This window comes from Capsicum annuum, chromosome 5 (genome assembly GCF_002878395.1).
Source record: "Capsicum annuum cultivar UCD-10X-F1 chromosome 5, UCD10Xv1.1, whole genome shotgun sequence".
In the NCBI taxonomy this organism is placed as follows: domain Eukaryota; kingdom Viridiplantae; phylum Streptophyta; class Magnoliopsida; order Solanales; family Solanaceae; genus Capsicum; species Capsicum annuum.
The window spans coordinates 30,985,384-31,006,720 of record NC_061115.1 but is presented as its reverse complement, the minus strand read 5'-3'; the positions used below and the strand labels follow the sequence as shown (position 1 = coordinate 31,006,720).

The 21,337-nt window shown below is 37.3% G+C and overlaps 1 protein-coding gene across 1 annotated transcript; it reads left to right on the top strand.

Moving 5' to 3' along the window:
- The first annotated feature begins 18,726 nt into the window (after positions 1 to 18,726).
- LOC124898465 (cilia- and flagella-associated protein 251-like) lies at positions 18,727 to 20,978 on the top strand. Its single transcript, XM_047412111.1, has 4 exons — positions 18,727 to 18,809; positions 18,905 to 19,033; positions 20,351 to 20,427; positions 20,512 to 20,978. Exons 1-4 carry the CDS (start codon positions 18,727 to 18,729, stop codon positions 20,976 to 20,978), a joined length of 756 nt encoding a protein of 251 aa, XP_047268067.1.
- Positions 20,979 to 21,337: the final 359 nt, after the last annotated feature.

Genomic DNA, 21,337 nt, shown 5'->3' with positions numbered 1-21,337 from the left:
CTGACATGAGTTGCTTCCTGTTATGATTATATCATCCACATAGAGTAGGAGTAGTAAAGTACCTTCAGTGGTGTGAAGTGTGAACAAAGAGGGATCTACCCTACTGCATTTGAAACCAAGGTAAAGCAAGAAGAAATTAAACCTCTCAAACTAGGCTTTGGGAGCCTGTTTAAGACCATAAAGAGCCTTTTTCAAAACACAAACATGCTTGGGATGTTGTGGGATCAACAAAGCCTGATGACAGACTCATATGGACCTCTTCTTGGAGATGGCCATGCAAGAAGGCATTTTTCACATCTAGCTGCTTGATGGGCCAGTGTGAGGTGACAATAATAGACAAGACTATCCTTATAGTAGCATTTTTCACTACTGGGCTTAAAGTTTCATTAAAATCAACTCCTTTAAGCTATGAGTAACCCTTGGAAACGAGTCTTGCTTTGTGTCTCTCCACTGATCTATCTTGTCTTTATCTTAAACACCCACTTAGATCCTAATACATTTATGTGTGGAGTTCTGGGAACTAGGACTCAAGTTTTATTTTGATTCAAGGCTTTCAACTATTCTTGCATTGCTGTGAGCCAATGTGAGCAACTTTAAGTGAATTAGGCTCTTGTTCATCTATTCTTATGACTGCTAGTGTGTTATGAGACGCAGATAGGGACTTAGATTTGAGTCTAGTGATCATGTGATGAGTGGAAAAAGTTGCAGCTAGTTCATCTTAAGCAACATTATCTTGTGTTGTTGAAGCTGGTACATCTGCATCTGAGTGTTGTTCCTAATCATCATGTTGAGGAGCAATATCAGCTGATGTGGACTCATTAGTACTAAGAGTTGTTGATAACTCAATAGTGTTGTCAACTAGTGGTTCAGCTGCAAGATTAGGTGCATGTGATTCCGGAACAATAGTAGTGTTATGTTCATAGTCATCTTCCAACACTAATACTGTAGATGCAAGATTTGGTGAGTCATTTCCCTTTTGAGAATCTAATAAAAACTCAAAAGAATGTGGCCAGGTGACTGGAACCTGTAGATACATTGTCAAGCTTTGGATCCTGTATATAAGGTAGAGTGAATTCATCAAAAATAATATGTATTGACACAAAGATCTTCCTTGTTGATGGATGATAACATCTATATCCCTTATGTAGACTTATATATCCAATAAAAACAACACATGGATATGACTTGGGAGAAAACTTGTGCTTCCTAAGGAAAACATCTGGAAGCAAACACTTCCAAGCTGTTGTAGTCAGGATGTGAGCCATGTAGCTTGTGAAATAGTGTTTCCTTTTTAAGGACAGAAGATGGTAATCTATTTATTAGGAACACATCTGTGATAAAGATTGTCCATAGATATAAGGGAAACTTAGCATGGAGCAAAAACGTTAATCCAGCTTCTACTATATGTCTATGTTTTCTTTTTGCACTACCACTTTGCTCAGGAGTGTGATGACAAGATATATGTCTGACAATTCCACAAATTTCTAGTATTTAACAAAATCTAAACTTGAGAATTTAATTCACTACCACCATCACACTTGAAGATCTTGATACATTTTGAAAACTGCTTTTTAGCCAATTTTTGAAATTTAACAATAGTTTCAAAAAAATCAAATTTTCTTTTAAGTGGATATAGCCATGTGTATATACTGGATCATCAACAAAGAGTGCATAGTACTTCATATGTTGGGAGGATTCAACAAGAGCAGGTTCCCATAAGTTACAGTGAACTTTTAACGAAGTCTCATTCTCAATTTTATTCCTCAACTGTAATGGTAATTTACAACCTTTTTCCATTTGAAAACTAACACAAATAATAGGAGTTTTATTCCAACATATGAGCAGAACCAAGACAGAGTATGTGGAATGTAAGTTTAATGACGTGAGGCGGGAGAATGAGGTAGTAGTGAGGCTAGAAGCACAGGAGGTAGGGAAGAGGGATAAGTTCAAGTATCTCGGGTCCGTGATCCAGAGTAACGGTGAGATTGACGAGGATGTCTCGCACCGTATTGGGGCGGGATGGATGAAGTGGAAACTCGCATCGGGGGTGCTGTGTGATAAGAAGGTGCCGCCCAAGCTTAAAGGCAAATTCTATAGGGTGGTAGTCCGTCCGGCCTTGCTGTATGGAGCGGAGTGTTGGCCAGTTAAGAACTCCCACATCCAAAGAATGAAGGTGGCAGAAATGCGGATGTTGCGCTGGATGTGTGGACTGACCCGAGGGGATAGAGTTCGGAATGAGACTATCCGGGAGAAGGTTGGTGTGACTTCAGTGGAGTGTAAGATGCGGGAAGCACGATTGAGATGGTTCGGACACGTGAAGAGGAGGGGCACGGATGCCCCGGTCCGTAGGTGTGAGAGGCTAGCGTTGGATGGTTTTAGACGGGGTAGGGGTAGACCGAAGAAGTACTGGGGTGAGGTGATTAGGCGGGACATGGAACAGTTACAGCTCACCGAGGACATGACCCTAGATAGGAAGGTATGGAAGATGCGAATTACGGCAGAGGATTAGGGCCAGTTCGGGTCGCTAGTGTAGGGAATAAATTGGTGGGGGTGTATTCCTGTTATGATTCCGTATTCAATGTTCCGTGTTCCGTGTTCCATGTTTATTACGAATATGTGTGCTTTCCTTTGCTGTATATTCCTGCATTCCTGCTTTACTCTGTTTTATATTCCTTATGGGTGCCGTATCTATGTTATGTCATCTGCTTCTGTGCTGTACTATGTGTTGTGTGATATCTCGTGACTTGAGCCGGGGGTCTTTCGGAAACAGCCTTTCTACTTCATCAGAGGTAGAGGTATGGACTGCGTACATCTTACCCCCCCCCAGACCCCACTAAGTGGGAATACACTGGGTTTGTTGTTGTTGTTGTTGTTGTATATGATATTGATACACTTATTATTGCTAGGTACTTCTAAAGACCTAAGATTTGGATGCCCAAGCCTAGAATGCCAAATATCACTAGAGTTGAGTTTAGGAACCACAAGAACTTCACTCATGCTTAGTCTGTAAATAGTACCTCTTCCAACATGTGTGATGTCAACTCTTGTCCATTACCTACCATAATTTTATTACGTCCATTGTAAGGTTTAACGTTGTACAGATTATCTGCGGAGTTGGTCATGTGAGTACTTTCTCCTGAATCCATATAGTGAGCACTGTCTCCACCATTTTGATTCTGCAAGATTTTTACGTGGAAACTCCTTGCTCAAGGGAGAAAAACCACGACCTGCCTCTAGGATTTCAAGCTCCACTATATTCAAGCAACCTCTTGAATACAGACTCTAAGAATTAACCTTCTAATCCTTTGTTTTCTAGCAATAACTCTATTACAGGAAACCTAAGTGGTAACTCTACTGCCTCTACATCCAACTAACTCTAACTGGACTCCTCAAGCTAACTCTAGCTTGGACAATTACCTAATTCTAGATGATTACAAGAGACGGGTACACCACAACACCTATTATAATCATAAGCAAGCACTGGAAAGCATTTAAGTACAAAATACAAAGACTCAACTATAACAAGAAAATAAAGATACAACTTGATGAACAACAAGTTCTCTGTTACTGTTTCAGCCTTTGATTGCAACACTGCACCACTTCAGAAAGATCTTTAATTGTAAGTATATGAAAGTATTCATTTTCTTGTTGAGGAAGATGAGCATTATGTATTGTGACACAAGAAAACCTAGAAGCAATCTCATTGATTAAGGCAAAAAGGTGGCAACAACTTTTCACCAACTTTTGTACTATGTGTCAACTGGACTATTGACTGTGACAGCGAAAGGTGAGCCCAACATGTTCCCTAATATGTAGAGGGTCTTTGTCATTACAATAAGGGCTCCAGGGAATAGATCCCAAACTATGAATTTATCAATTATCAAAACTAAGGACTTAATAATTTCCCCCTTTTTTATGATGGCAAACTCACACAATCAGATCAGCATACTCAGCATCTTCAATCAATTTTAGCATAATACTGCCCATACCTCAGCAACACAACATAAGCAACATGGCCACATACTAGACCAGTTTGTCCAACCAATTCCCCTATCACTGATGCCTATAAGAATACAAGCATCCTCCACTTTATTCCCCCTATCAATGAGCATTTAGATTCCCCTGAATGAGAGAACCCATATCTTTATCAGCACAACACCGCAACCATATATCTTTATCAGCACAACACCACAGCCACAACTACATAGACTGCATATCGATATAGGCAGACAACATAGACTACATATCTACACATCACGTTTCCCCCTTTTGACATCATCGAAAAGGTTAAACAGTAAACCAAGCATAGATAAGTTATACATGTTAATTCTTAGCCACTAAGGCAATACTACATGGGAAAGAGAGAACTAGACAGATGACAACACAAGCCAACATATCATTCATTATATATATCAAGCAGTACAAAAAACTATTCATAAAAGTAAGAACCATAAACTATTGAAACGACAGTGCCAGAATGTCCCAACAAAAGAAACGCAAAGCTTAAAAAGAACAATAATTAAAGCAGAAGACCAGGAAAGATTGAATTCTGAGAAGGAGCTTTTAGATGAACATTCATAATTTTAGGCTCCTCCACCCTTTTCTGCAAGGTAGCAACTTTAACACACACATCTTTTTCTGAGTTTGTTCCCTTCTCACTTTCTATTTGTAGACACAACAGCTTTAACATCCTTCAGAGCCAAAGTTTTAGGTTTTTAGTACTTTTCCTGAGAATTCCTTTATTTTTATTATGAGGTGAGGTACTACAAAGTCCCTTTACTGAGTCTACTACTACTTTCTCACCTGTTCTAGACACACTGGAATTTGACCGTAGTTCCTTGACAATAGCCTGTTCCAATCCTTTTCTCTTTCTTTTCTTTTGAAATAGCTTCTCTTTTCTTCTCTTATTTTTCCTTATACCATTAATGTACTCCTCAAAATCAAAATCAATTAACCTACCTTCACAGTTACTTAATTCCTTAAACATGTGCTCAATCTTACTAACCTTACTATAATTGGTCATACTTTTAGAATTATTTGTTAATTCTTCAAGAACAGGTGGAAATACAATATCTTCATCATCAGTATTTCCAAGAGGTTTATTTTATCTCTTGGTGGACAAACTCAAACTTCTTTTTTTGCCCATAGCTGAAATAAAGGTCTCTTTTGGAGTAAAGATATTTAAATAAGAGGAGTAAGATTTTTGAATGGTTCAGGAACCAATGAGACTTGATGTTAGAAGTTTCCAAGGTGAGATAACACTAGTCTAATTTTGGGTTTTAAATGAGGCACGAGGGAATGACTGAGATTAAAGTATATAAAGATCCTGAAAGCACATGTTCGAATGGATGGACATGACTGTTGAGTTCAAAATATAGGTGGCAGCCTTAAGAAAATGACGGGAAGGTGACATATCACAATCATTAAAAAAAGAATGGTTATTATTTAGGAATAATAAGCGGTACTGACCTGATTAGGAACCCGATCCCTAAGTGATAATAGACTTTTAAGACTTTGTGTTGTCTCACTGCTCTTTTCAAATCTTTTCCTTCCTAGCCATAGGTGTATATTTATGCAGATATGAGGCTGAACTAAACACATGGGACATTAACTAACTCGGATACCTGCTTACTAATTTATAGCCATGAATGGGGAATTAAAGGAGTAGCAATCAGAAATCATTATTTTTAGTCTTCCCGGTTCCACCCAGCCAATCTCCTAACCTTTCTTCAAAGGTCTATAGAGATAGATCTTTTCTGGACTGTAAGTGGTTCAAAATTGTATGCCAAGATTATCTCATCATCAAGGAGACATTGCCTCCTCTAGGGGTCTTCAGCAAGAGATAATCTTAAAGTCTTTAAGTGTGTGCTCTGAACAACTATTTGCATCATCATCTTCATTGACTATCTTCTCTTGCCTTGCCTTTTTAAAAGGGCAGTTAGTGGTCTCAAGGACCCATTTCAATCTTGGTTCCCAATATAAGTACAAGGGGAATACCACCCTTCTAATCGTCCAACTAGGTAAGTTTCTTTTTTTACTTAGAAGTAGTAGAATCCCTTATTCCTCTCTGAGTTAAAGCCCCAGATGGACATTTTTCTCTCTTGTGACCGTTCCTTCCATAACAGAGGCATAAATGAATATTACTTTCATTTGAAGTCGTAACGGGAGAAGAAATATTTTGAGCTTTGCCACCTTGAAAGTAGTGTTCTAAGCCTTGCTTGCTGCTAGTTTGTTCTTGGAATAGATTATTCCACTTCAAAGCTTTCTCAAGCTCCGTCCTTGTCCAAACTAGTTCCCTTTCAAGAACTAAGTTTTTTTTCATGTGAGACAGCTATGTTGACCTTGGTTTTAGTTACTTTTTTCTCCAGCTGCATTTGTATCCTGCTTTCTTCACCTTCTCCCTTATGATTTCTCTTAGTGATTTTATCTAACTTTTTATTCAGAAGATCATTCTCACCAGAGAGAATCTTACACCTTGCTTGATATTCAGCCACTTGCACACCTAATTCCATCATTTTATATTCATATTTTGATAGATCTTTCCTCAGCTTAGCCTTTTTATTCTTGAGTTCATCTATTTAGACACTCAATTCCCCCACTTTCTCCTCATAATTTTCTAATGCTTCCTTCATATCTTCTTTACCTTTAGCAAGATTATTCAGTGAATCAATCAACACTGATGCAAGAGGTTTTAACTTACTGAGGGAGTAGTCCTTCAGGTCTTCCTTGATGTCATATAGAGTCACTGGGTTATCTTCATCAGCCTAATAGTCTGCCATCAGTGAAAAAAGTAAGTCGAATACTGGTGCTTTATCTTTTACCACCACCATGGAAATATCTCCTTATCATTTTGAATCATCTGAATCACTGGAAAAGTCACCCCAACAAGTAGCCAAAACTTGATTGATAATTTTATTAGCTTCTACCTTCTTTCCATACTTCATCAATACCTTATGTTTGCCTTTTTCTTTTCTACCAGTTTGCCTGGTAGGAGCCTTGTACTCTATTTTGTTCATTGGGAAATCCTTGATGTAGTGACCAAACTTGCCACATTTATGATAAGTTTCACTTGCATTACCACCCCATGCACGCTTGCTGGGCTCTGCTCTTCTAGAGACAACCCCTAATTTTTCCAAAGCTTTGAGAACTCTTTTTGCTATGTATGCAGTCCTCTCATCTTCATCACGTGTAGTCTCTTTAGTAGCTTTGAGAACCAGATTCTTCTTAGTCTTGGGCTCAGTATCTACCTTCCCAAACTTCTTTAATATCTCATAAGTTTTTAGATTGCCTATGAGATCATCCATGGTTATCTTGTTTAGATCTCTAACTTCTGTGATGGCATCAACTTTGCTTTTCCATTTCTTGGGCAAAGAGCTAAAAAATTTCCTTGATTGCTTGTTGTCAGGGATAACTTCACCAAAATGGTAGAGCTCACTGGTGATTGTAGTGAACCTTATGTGCATTTCTTGAATAAATTCTCCTACTTGCATGGTGAAAGTTTGGTATTGATGAGTCAACATGTCTACCTTGGAATGCTTGACTTGATTAGTTCCCTCATGCTTTGTCTGAAGACAAATCTAGATTTCCTTAGCAGTTTGAAAGGCTGAGATCTTATTATACTCATCAAAACCAATGCCACATACTATTATCTTCTTTGATTTTATAATTCTTTTCTATCTTCTTTCTGTCAGCATTATCCAACTCCTTTTTGGTCTTAGAAACTTGTGTGGTCATATCACCAACTTTCACTGATTTAGTGGGGATAAAAAGACCATCCTCTATAACATCCTAAGGCTCGCATCTTCAGCCATGATGAAGTCATTCATCCTTGTCTTCCATCACCATAATGTTCACCATTAAACCTTAGGGGTCTGGTGGTAGACTAGCCTTCTTATCAACTTAGAGAAGCTATCATTTTTCTGCTCAGGATCCTTCTAAGGTGTTAGCCTTTGTAAGAAAGGCCTGCTCTGATACCAAATAAAGGATTGGATGGGTTGCTCCCCAACTTCAGGGAAATGTTTCCAGAATCACAAAAGCAAAAAAAACTAGGAGATAAATAAATAAAGTAGTGCAGGAGTACAAAAAAGTAAAGACACATGATATTTATGTGAAAATGCCTTGCTCAAGGGAGAAAAACCATGGACTTTCTCTAGGATTTCAAGATCTACTATATTCAAGAAATCTCTTGAATACAAACTCTAAGGATTAGCCTTCTAATCCCTTTTCCTAGCAATAACTCTATTACAAGAAAACTTAAGCAGTAACTCTACAGCTCCACCTCCAGCTAACTCTTGCTGGACTCCTCAAGCAAACTCTAACTTGGACAATCACCTAACTCTAGATGATTATAAGAGATGGGTACACCACAACACCTACTACAATCATAAGCAAGTATAAGAAAGCTTTTAAGTACAAAGTAAAAAAACTCAACTATAAAAAGGAAATAAAGATACAACTTGATGAACAACAAGTTCCCTGCTATAGTTTTGGCCTTTGATTGCAACACTGCACCACTTCAGAAAAATCTTTAATTTTAAATATATGAAAATTTTAGTTTTCTTGTTGGGAAAGATGAGCATTATATATTGTGACACAAATAAACCTATAAGCAATCTCATTGGTTGAGGCAAAAGTGGCAATAATTTTTCATCAACTTTTGTACTATGTGTCAACTAGACTGTTAACTGTGACAGCAACAGGCGAGCCCAACCTGTTCTCTAATATGTAGAGGGCCTTTGTCATCACAACAACGGCTCTAAAGAATAGGTCTCAAACTATGAATTTTTCGATCATCAAAATTAAGGACTTAACAGAGTCAAGCAACGTAACTTCAAGCCTTACAAGGACTATTTGCAAAGAGGGAAGTTTTGGAGCTTGTTTAGGAGTATCAAACAAGACCCTTAATTCATTAAGAGTAGAATAGTAATAACTAGAAGTTCCAATAGTATAAATAGTAGTTCTTTTTATTTTGTGTTTAGTTTTCTATTGAATATTGAAAATACTCCACTTTAAGAGTTGAGAGATTGACTGAGCTTTGGTTGAGCTTTATTTAGAAATGGAGGTTGCAAGGTGATTAATTCCCCCGTTGATTTTCATCACAGGTTAGGTGCTTTGTTGGATTAATCAAGTGAGGTTTTTGGGTTTAATATACCCATTAGTTGCTCTTCATTTTCTAATTTGTGTCTAATCTCCTATCTTTTCTTTTCTTTGCTCTTAATTCTAAATTAGGGTTCTTAGTATTTGATTTTTGCCTCTTTTCTTAATTTTGTTGTTAATTAGGGTCTTAGGACTAATTTGCATCAAATTGGTATCAAAGTCTTGGAATAGGTTTGTTTCCACAAAACTAATCTTGGGATTTTGATATTAAAAAATAAAAATAGAAAATACAAAATTTTTTCTTGTTTGATTCTTGTTTTTGACACTAGATTCTTGTTCCCAAGTGTCTTTTGAGTCTATTTCAAGATTTCATATCATTTGGAGTTTAGGAGAAGAATCTATTATTATTGGATTTTAAAGGTTTGAAACTTCTTATGATTAGTTCTTGAGTCTATTTCTTTGTGTGCTTTTCTCTTTTTAATTTCATAGTTAGCTTCTTGATTCAAATCTATTAGTTTAATTGAGTCTCCCGTCTTTCATTAGAAAATATCCATGCTGGCCAAGAGTAGAAATTAACTCTTTGACATACCTCCGGGCTTAAGCAAGATTCAAATTTAGGGAAACCAATTGTGAGGAAATTAAATTATGCAAATACGAGAGTTGTGAGGATTTTGGGTTATTAACGCTAACTTTATTTGTTGTTTTATTTTTTATTTTGAAATTGGTCTCATGAAAATGGGAAATGAATCACAAGGCCCTCCCGGAGATGTTATATTGGGGTCCCTAAAGAAATTGCTTATTGGTGTTTGTCGTAGGTTAGATGTAATTGATGATAGGATGGGAAGTATGGAAGGTAGGGTGGAAAATATGAAAGGTCATCTTAGTCCTTCAAGTTCTCCTCCCCTAACTATTAGTCAAGCTTCTTCAAGTAGGAAACCTCAAAATACTTCTTCCACTATTTCTCTATCTAATCCCATTCCACAAAGAAAAAATTCACCTCCACAAAACCAAGCTCCAAGAGATGTCCTTAAACTATGCCAAGTCTAATTTAACTAAGATCCTCCAATCCAAAGCCTACCCAACCAAGAAGACGACAATGAATTAGAGAAAAAAGAACAACATGGGGAGGATGATGAGTATGTTGAGGAGGAGTATGATATTGTAATACCCCATAAAATTCTAAACTCAGTTCAGTTGTAGTTGCATGATTAAGGGGTCTAAGACTTGAAAATTTCACTAAGTGTTAAGGACCTAGTCATTTTCAATACCCTACACTTCATGGATTTTTATTTTGGTTTTCCCGGCCTAGAGAAATTGGTTTTTGATTTAATTCATGTTTTGAGAGGTTAATAGTATGTATCGAGAGAGTTGAGATTTTTAAATGAGGTTCAAAACGTATTTGGATAGTTAAGATAGTGAGCCAATGGGATAAGCCCACAGCGCATTGGTCTCTCCCATGGTTCCAAGGTCTGCGATGTGTTGCTTTCTACATCGGTGTAAGCGATGCAGTGCGTTGCTTTCTCCCTTGGAGAGAGAGACGCGGCGTGTTGCTTTCTCCCCCGGAGAGAGAGACACGAAGCATTGCTTATTCCCTCACAACTTCTTCTTGATTTAAGTGGCCAGGGGGAATTTGAGTCATTTTCCTCAACCCAATTCATTCTTAACACGATTTAGAACTTCTATAGAGACATTATTTTCCCCTTCTTCTCAAAATTACTCTCAAGAAACTCTCCTCCTTTTCCAAGAACAACATCCAAGCCCTCTTTCTCAAGAAATTAGGAGTTCAAGTTTTCATGTTCAAGAAACCCTCAAGAAATCATCAAAAAACTATCTATTGAGGTATGTGGGTATTCATCAGTGGGTCCCCTTCACCCATTAAGCCCAAAAACCTATTTTAACTTACAAGTATAAATCTTATCCTACTTTATGAAAGTTAAAATTCATGTCTACAAATGTTTCCAAGTGAATCACTCTATTTTATAATTTGAATTGTAAGTTTCCATGTCATAGTCTATTGATTTCATGTTAAATCCCCAAATTATGAATTTAGCAATGGAATCAGGTTGTTTTCTCATGTTTAAGACATTCCCATGTTCAAGTTCATTCTTTTCACTTGTTTTGGTGAAATGTTTATGCTTTGGGTCTTTGAATCATGACTTTTATATTATAGTTTTGAGTGTTTGTATAATATTTTTATGACCAGTCAGTGCTGGTGGGTTATGAACGCTCGATACCTATGAGTTTTATATGATTTCAGATTTTCATATAATAAGTTAATTAAGCCATGAATCTTATCATTATAATTAGATATTTACGATTATGATGAGCATTATTAGAAATGATGTTTAGTTGAATTTAGTCTAGTTCAGTATCAACGTCAGTTCAGTTGGGAGTAGGATGTAGCACCGAGTGAATACAGGGATGGCGACTTCCCTGTCAGTTTAGGCAGAGTCACTTGTAGTAGTCCCTAAATTCCAGAACTATGTAGCCAACGTAAGATATGTGGGTTCACCCATCAGCTTAGGCTTGGCTTTCTCTCAGGGGTCACCCATCAGTTTAGGGTTGACATACTGGTCCTTCGAGAGAACAGATTAGTGGATCCACACACCCAGTGTTAGTACCCATGGCATGGTACTGACACCTTTCCAACTAGTATTACAGGTTGAACCCTAATTATCTTAGATTGGGGCATGTTGGTTACATAATACCTCCCATAGTTTCAGTCAGTATTTTCATTTATCTCAGCTTAGGTTTGCTTGACCATGTGTATAGATTGGAAGTTATTCAGTTATACAAATTTTAGCCTTTTAAATTTTAGATTATGTCAGTAATATATTTATGCTTGGTCTTGTATTCTCAGATATTATATGTTCATGCATTCATGCTCAGTTATGTCATGCATTTCAATCAATCCTTATCTCACATATCGATACATTCAAAGTACTGACTGCATACTTTTTCTTTGTGCTATATTGTCTTATAAAATAGGTTCAGATGCTCAATTTCCCGATCGTTCTTAGACTGCTCAGCATTATGCAGTAGCAATAGTGGTGAGTCTCCATCCATCGAGGACATGATATGCTTTTATAGTTATTTCAGTAATTCCTTATGTTCAGCCAATCAGAGTTAGTTGAGGGTTTGTACGATCAACTCCTTATTATATTTAGAGGCTTTCAGACAATTAGTTAGACAATCAGTCAGTTCTTTCAGTGTTATCAGTTATTTCAGATATGTCAGTATTATGTATTTTAGTATTTCTAATTTATAGTATCTTATCAAATTACCTCCCGTACATGTTATTTAATTACTCTTTTATTTAATGCTCACAGAAGGTACCAACTCATGGATTAGCTTGTGCTAACTTGTGACTGTAAGCACCATTGTCGTGACTAGGGGTAGCCTTGAGTTGTGACAAAACTTGGTATCGGTTTCTAAGGTTTTAAAATATCCTAGGAAGTCCAAAATCCGTGTTGAGTAGAGTCTTGTGTATGGGTGTGAAATGCGCCATACTTATGGAAAAGAGGCTACTAAATATTTTAGGAAAGTTTTCCTTCTTTCAGTGTTTAAGTTGTGCAAAAGAGTATGAGCTCTATTAAATTCTTTTTTCTAACCCATCCTTTATTTTATTTATAGACAGTGCCTCCCAGAAGAACTAATAAAAGAAGGAATGGAGATCAGCCTGCACCACCACCTGTTCAGGAAGATCCCCTGAATGAGTACATTTCTCATGTCAAATTCAGGGCCACTTTCATGACCCTAGCCCATTCTGTAATTGCTCAGAATAACCACCAGGCTATTTTCTCAGCCAATATATTGGTAAATACAGTTACAATTAGGATTCATGATTCCACTCAGATGAATCCCCCTCTATTTTTAGGATCCAAGTTTGAGGAAGATTCACAGGAGTTTTTGGATATGGTGCAGAAGGTGACAGATATCATAGGCGTCACTTCGAGTGAGAGTGCAGAGTTGGCTGCATATTAGTTACAAGATGTAGCTCATACCTAGTTTAAGCAGTGGAAGAAAGACCGAGGTGTTGATACAGAGCCTGTAGAGTGGGAGGAGTTTGCCACTGCTTTCTTAGATAGATTCTTTCCCCTAGAGATGAGAAAAGCTAAGGTTCAGGATTTCATCAATTTGAAGAAGGGTAATATAAGAGTAAAGGAGTACTCGCTCAAGTTTACTCAGTTGGTAAGTTATGCTCCTACTATGGTGGCGGATAATGGGTCTAAAATGAGTAAGTTTGTGTCTGATGTATCTGATAGTATGGTCAAGGAGTGTAGGATCACCATGTTGATTACAGATATGGACCTATCTATACTTATGGTTCATGCTTAGTAGATTGAGGAGAAAAGTTTAAAAAGAAAGAGATGGAGAATAAGAGGGCGAAAATAGGTAGTTTCAATATTTATCAACAAGGTCGGAAGGTGGTAACTGTTCAAAGTTTTGTTAGAAATTTTCAATCCCAGCTCCATCTTCAGCTAGTGCACCAGTGCCTAAGTTCAGGCAAGGCAGTCGAGATAGAGCGCCAAGTTCTAAGTCTCAGGGTAGTATGAACAATTATCGTACAAGTCTACTCTACGAAAAATATGGTAGGAACCATTAGGGTGAGTATAGAGTAGGTAGTGATGTGTGTTTTGGATATGGAAAGACAAGCCATATGATTTGGAAGTGTCCATTGGTTTCTCAAAGGGGTAGAAGTGATCACTAGCAAGGCCAGACTAATTCTTTAGTAGCACCATCTAGTCGCTAGGCTCAGCAGGGTCCCATGTTGAGTGCCACCAGTGGGCAGCGCTAGAACAGGTTGTATGCTCTTCATACTTGGCATGATTAGGAAAGTTCTCCTGATATGATTATGGGTACGTTACAGGTCTTTCATCTTTATGTTTATGTTTTATTAGACTAGAGCTTCACTTTTTTATGAATCGTTATATAACCGTCAACCTTAGCGTCAGTCTTGAAATGTTAGCAAAACCTTTCTCAGTGTCTACCCTAGTGGGTAAATCTGTTATAGCCAGAATGGTATACAGAAATTGCCCGATCATAATATCTTAGAAAATTACTTCTGTTGATCTTGTAGAGTTAGAGATAACTGATATATGTTATTATCGGCATGTATTAGATCTACTCATGCTTGCCTCAGTTGACTATAGATATAGAGTCATTTAGTTTTAGTTTTTAAATGAACCAATTATTAAATAGAGGGGTAGTACTTCAGTACATAAATGTTAGTTTGTATCCTATCTTAGAGTAAGAAATATGATACCAAGGGGTGTATTTACCATCTTGTCTGAGTCAAAACTCAAATTCTGAGGCTCCGAGTCTTGAGTCAGTTCCAGTAGTAAATAAATTTTTAGATGTGTTCCCTGAAGATTTTCCAAGAGTTCCACCCGAGATGGAAATCGATTTTGGAATAGATCTCCTTCTAGACACCCAACCTATCTCTATTATACCTTAGGAATTGAAGAAATAGTTAAAAGATCTCTTAGATAAGGGTTTCATCAGGCCTAGTATCTCTCCATGGGGCGCTCAAGTCCTGTTCGTGTGTAAGAAAGACAGTTCTCTTAAAATGTGCATCAACTACCGTCAGTTGAATAAAGTCACAACAAAAAATAAGTATCTACTCCCTAAAATTGATGACTTGTTTGATCATCTTCAGGGTGCCAGTTATTTCCTAAGATAAACCTCAGATACGACTATCATCAGCTTAGCATCAGAGAATGTGACATTCTGAAGACATCTTTTAGAACTCAGTATGGTCACTTCGAATTCCTAATTATGTCCTTCGGACTAACAAATGAACTTACATATTTCATAGACTTGATGAATAGGGTGTTCAAGCAGTACTTAGACATGTTCGTCATAGTCTTCATTGATGATATCCTTGTCTATTCTCATAATGAAAATGATCATGAAACATCTAAGGGTTGTGTTGTAGACCCTTAGAGATCATCAGTTATTCACTAATTTCAATAAGTGCAAATTTTGGCTAAGCTCAGTAGCTTTTCTTGGCCATATAGTTTTCAATGATGGTATCCGAGTTGACCTTCAAAAGACCAAAGTAGTGAGAAATTGTCCTAGACCTATCTCTCCATTAGATATCAGGATTTCTTAGGTTTGGATGGCTATTACAGGCAGTTTGTTAAAGGGTTTTCTTCTATTGCCTCCTCCATGTCCCAATTGACTCAGAAGAAGGTCAAATTTTAGTGGTCAAATTCTTGCGAGAAGATTTTTTAAGAGTTAAAGACTTGACTCACCTCTACCCTAGTCTTGACCTAGCCAGATAGTTTAGGTGGATTTATAGTTTACTGTGATACTTCCAAAGTTAGTCTTGGCTGTGTGTTGATGCAGAGAGGTAAGGTCATAGCCTACGCCTATAGATAACTTAAACCCCATAAATGAAATTATCCTACCCATAATCTTGAGTTGGCAGCTGTTGTCTTCACCTTAAAGATTTGGATGCATTATCTGTATATGGTTTATATTATGTGTTCATGAATCAAAAGAGTTTACAATACATGTTCATGCAGAAAGACCTAAATCTTTACTAGAAAAGGTGGCTTGAGTTATTGAAAGATTATGGTATGAGTATGTTGTATCATTCGGCTAAAGACAATATACTGGCAGATACCCTTAGCATATTGTCCATGGGTAGTGTTGCTCATGTTGAGGGAGATAAGAAGAAGTTATTCTATGAGGTACATCAGCTTGCTAGATTAGGTGTTTGGGTGGTTGATTCAACTGAAAGTAGTATATGGGTTTAGAATGGTTCAGAATCTTCTTTGGTTGCCACAGTGAAAGAAAAATAAGATAGTGATTCAAGTTTGGTTAGGTTGAAGGAGGCAGTTAGAGATAAAAAAGTAGAGGTTTTCTTCCAAGAAGGAGATGGTTTGCTGCATTGTTAGGGTAGATTATGTGTTTTGAGTATTGATGGTTTGAGACAACAGATTTTAGTAAAAGCGCATGGTCTACGATACTCTATTTATCCAGGAACCATTAAGATGTACCATGACTTACGGGAAATCTATTGATGGAGTGGTATGAAGAAAGATATTGCAAAGTTTGTGGTTAAGTGTTGAAACTATCAGCAAGTCAAGGTTGAGCACCAAAGGCCTAGTAGTACACTTCAGGAGTTCAGCATACCTACTTGGAAGTGGGAGGTGATGAATATAAACTTTGTGATAGGATTACCTTATACCTGTCATTAGCATGATTCGATTTGGGTCATTGTATAAAGAATGACCAAATCAGCTCATTTCTTGCCAGTTCATACCTCGTATTCAACTGAGGATTATGCTAGAATCTATCTTAGAGAGTTGGTTAAGTTGCATGATATTCCATTGTCTATCATTTAATATAGAGGTACTAAGTTTACCTCTCACTTTTGGAAGGATTTTCAAAATATTGGTACCCAAGTTCAATGTAGTACAGTTTTTTATCCAGACAGATGGTCAGACAAAGAGGACCACTCATACTATAGATGACATGTTGAAGGCCTGTGTTATTGACTTTAAAGGTAGTTGGGATGACTACTTACCTCTGATTGAGTTTCCCTACAATAATAGTTATCACTCTAGTAATCAGATGGCTCTGTTTGAGGCTCTCTATAGAAGGAGAAGTAGATCTCCCAATGGATTATTTGAAGTAGGTGAGGCTGCTTTGATAGGGCCAGATTCAGTGTTCGCTACTTTGATAGGGCCGGATTTAGTATTCGAGGAAATGGAGAAAGTTTAGTTGATTTGGGAGAGGCTAAAGACAACCCAAAGTCGTTAAAAGTCTTATGCAGATATGAGGAGAAGGGATCTTGAGTTTGAAGTCAGTGACTTAGTTTATTCGAAAATTTTGCCTATAAAAAGAGTAAAGATATTTGGCAAGAAGGGAAACCTTACTCCACGATTCATTGTCCCTTATAGAATCATGAATCATTTTGGAAAGGTAGCTTATAAGCTTGAGCTGCCTACAGATTTGGCATCAGTACATCCAGTGTTCCATGTTTCTTTGTTAAAGAAATGTATAGGTGATTCAGTTTCTGTTGTTCCCTTAGAAAGTATGGATATTCAGGATAGACTTTCCTATGAAGAAGTTCCAGTTGAGGTCCTTGATCGTCAGATTTGTAGGCTAAGGAATAAAGATGTTACCTTGGTTAAAGTTCTATAGTGGAATTTGTCTATTGAGGGAGCTACTTGGGAAGAAAAAGCAGATATGCGAGCCAAATACCCTCATCTTTTCTCTACAAACTCAGATCCAGCTTGAGTTAATAATCTTCCTTAGATTGACTCTTTTCCATTCTCTGTTTTAGTTATGTAACCATTCTCATGTCAGTGCATGCATTCATAAAATTAGTTTAGTTCATGTATCATGCTCCAGACTCAATTATGTAATCATGTTCCAAGTTATGCGTGCTCAGTATATGGTCTTAGTTGCCTTAGTTTTCTCAGTCGAACCAATCTCATTTGAGGAAAAATGTTCCCAAGGGGAATATATTGTAATACCCTATAAGATCCTAAGCTCGATTCAGTTGTTGTTACATGCTTAAGGGTCCAAGGCTTGAAATTTTCACTAAGTCTTAAGGATTTAGTCATTTTCAAGACCCCTACACTTCATGAATTTTTCTTTTGTCCTTCCTAGCCCTGAGACGTTGATTTTTGAGTTGATTCATAGTTAGAGAGGTTAATAGTATATCTTGGGAGAGTTTTGAAATTATCGAACGAGGTTCGGGATGTGTTTGGATGGATGAAACAATGAGCCAATGCGATAAGCCTACGACGCGTTGGTCTCTCCCATGGTGCCAAGGTCTATGATGCGTTGCTTTCTCCCTCAGAGTAAGTGACGTAGTGCATTACTTTCTCCCCCAATGAGAGAGACGCGACACTTTGGTTATTCTCGTGCAACTTTTTGATCTAAATGCCCAGGGGGCATTTGAGTCATTTTCCTCAACCAGTATTGAATGATGGGATAATCGTTATTTGAAGAGTTATTTTGGCATTTTGATTCAAACAATGATCTGTTTCTGTTTGTAGACCCGTGGTCTATGAAATTGACCCATGGTCTATGAAATTAGAATGTCCTAGATTGAAATCAATTTTTAGGCGTATGAAATTCTTTTAAAATATGGTTGCTGAAATAGTGGAAATTAAAGATTAATAGCTAATTAGTTTGATTAGGTGCATTAGTTTGATTTTTTAGAAATTATTGTGTTTTGATACTGCATGTTGTATTTTGGTTTCAATTATTGATGTGTGTAGTGAACTAATTGATGGTGGAAGAGTTATTTTGGCATTTTGATTCGAACAGTGACCTGCTTCTGTCCGTAGACCCATGGTCTATGAAATCAACCCGTGGTCTATGAAATGAGAATGCCCTAGATTGAAATCAATTTTTACACGTATGAAATTCATTTAAAATATGATAGCTGAAATAGTAAAAATTAAAAGATTAATAGCTAATTAGTTTGATTAGGTGCATTGGTTCGATTTTGATACTGCATGTTGGATTTTGGTGGGGTATTTCTTAATTTTTTTTGGAACGGGGGGTTGTTCCATTTGAGTATTGGGTTATTTCTGTTGATAGACTTGTGGTCTATGAACTGAAAATGGGAGATTTGTTCTGCAGGTGTAGATTGTGTTGAAAATGGGTAAAAATACATCCTTTGTAAATGCAAAGCCAGTACCATTTTTGATTTTGCTGGTAGCAGTAGAAAAAGAAAAGTTGAGGCAGTTGGAAATGTCTCAAAAAGAAAGAAAAATAGAGAGTTGGTGTCTGAATCAGATTCGAACTTAAAGGAGATAAGCTACTACGTTAATTCCAGTGATGATGTTGCCAAGCACAGTGCTAGTGATGATAGTGAAGAGAGCGAAGATAGTGAAAGAAACAATGATGATGGGGATAATGATCCCTTGTCCATGCCATCTCTTTCAAGGTTCATTTCTGTGAAGCGGTATGACCTTCGAACGATAATGGACGAGGTCGGATCTTTCCCGGCAAAGATATCAATCAAATCAAGAATGACTGATTATTGAGAATTCCAGCAAGTTCTTGTTGACCAAGAGTTGAAGAAGAGATTCAAGCGGTCCTATTTTGGACACCTGAGAAACCTGCCAGAACATCTCAAGTTCAATGGGTAGTTGGTCCATTATTTGCTGTTGCGACGCATCAAGAACGATAAGATGCATCATGAGATTTGGTTCTGCGTTAACAATAAGCCTGGCCGTTATTGCTTGAAAGAGTTTTGTTTGATCACGGGGTTGAATAGCTCATCATACCCCAGTGAATAAAAAATGGAGAAGGTGTTAGCAAAGGGGGAGAATTTTTGATTTAAGGTGACGAAAAACAAAAATATTACGGCGGCCAACTTGCTACACCTGATAAGAGGGAATAAGCTAAACGAAGACCAAAAATTTAAGTGTTGTTTACTGTGGTTCTTTCACACCATGTTGCTTACAAAAGTTCGACAAAGGTTATTGACACGAAACTGATTCGAATGGTCGATTCTTTGAGTTTATTTAAGAATTATCCATGGGGGAAAGAGACATTTCAACTAACCCTGGACTATCTAAAGAATAAAAGTGACCTGAAGATGCAGAGGGAAGTATTTGATGAGAAGCTGAAGGCATCCTATGCTCTATTCGGATTTTCCTGGGCATTCATGGTATCTAGCATAAACCCTTTAGTGAGTTTATCATAGATTCTTGTTTTAGTTTTACTATGTCATAGACTCTGAGTTCTTTTTTCACTGATGTACTACTTACAGGTTTGGATCTACGAGGCCTTTCCTCATCTTGAAAAATTTACAGAAAAATGAATGGATGAGCCCTTTTCCATTCCCCGCATCCTCAGATGGCACATTACAAAAAGTGACTAGATAATTGAAGGCGACCCATTCAAGTACTAAGGAAAAGTTACTGAGGTATGAACTTATTTTCTATTATGCAATAATAATACTACTGTTGTATCGAATGTTATGTAATTGTTAATTGATATTTCGTAGAACGTGCACCCGTACATCATCCCTACTCTTCGTGAGATGAAGATGGATTACATGATTTTCTTTGAGCCATCCTCGATGGCTTAAGGAAAGAGTTAGAAGGGGTGACTGTACTTATTTCAAATGAGAATAGTGATGATGACGGGGATTTGGGTGGTAACCCCATTGAAGTACACATTGGTGATGATGATACTCCGAGCACCTCTAAAGATGCAGTAGGCACGTCATCCCCCGGGGATCTTCATAAGCGTGTTTCTGCGCTCGAGGAAGCGGTGTTGGATATTGTGCCTATATTAGAGAGAAAAGACTGAAGAAAAATGAACAAGATGAGCGACAGCACGAGCAAGGTAAGTTCATTCAATCAATAATTGATGTTGTTAATGACTTTTCAGCTTTAAATATCAGTAACACTTTGTAATATGATGATACAGTGAATGTGGACCTTCGTGAATCAAAGAGCAATGAAGAAGGAGAAAAAAAGAGCAAAATGGATGAGTTGGCCTCTGTTATGGAGGGAGAGAAAAAACAAGAAGAAAAGAAGGATGAAGAAGAAGAAGAAGAAAGTCCAAAAGAAGCAGCTGTAGAAGCAGAAGAAGAAGCTGAAAAAGAAACAACAGTAGATGTTGAGAAAAAAAGAGAAGAAGGTGAAGAAGCACCAGCCGAAGAAAGTCCAAAAGAAACAGTTGTAGAAGCAGAAGAAGAAGCTGAAAAAGAAGCAACAATAGATGTTGAGAAAAAAGGAGAAGAAGGTGAAAAAACACCAGTCGAAGAAACACCAGCTACTGTAGCTGCTGAAATAAAAGGAGAAGAAGGCGAGCATGAAGAAGCAGCTGCAGCTGCTAAGAAAAAAAGAGCTGAAGCTGAACAAAAAGATGTGGTCATGGATATCGTAGGTTAAATCAATAGTAGCATTTGTGTTGATGAGGAAGACAAGGAAAAAGAAATTTGAATGCTAATATTATTAATGTGTTATTGAATGATTAGTAGTTTGGATCGAAAAAATATTTTTTTTATTTGACAAGTATGAAAGTTTAAGGATTTGTTGGTAGGATATTAGTAACATTCTTTTATTTTATGATAGTTGTTATGATTCTGCACTGAATCTGTCTCTGTCAAACTGATTAGTGGAATGGCCATTTGAATATGCAGGGTATTGTCATAGTTGGTACAGTGTATGGTTGATGTCGTAGAATGCATAGTTAATCTTTCGTTTACTGCATGTATGGTCTATTATTACCATGCTGGTTTTAAGTCGAC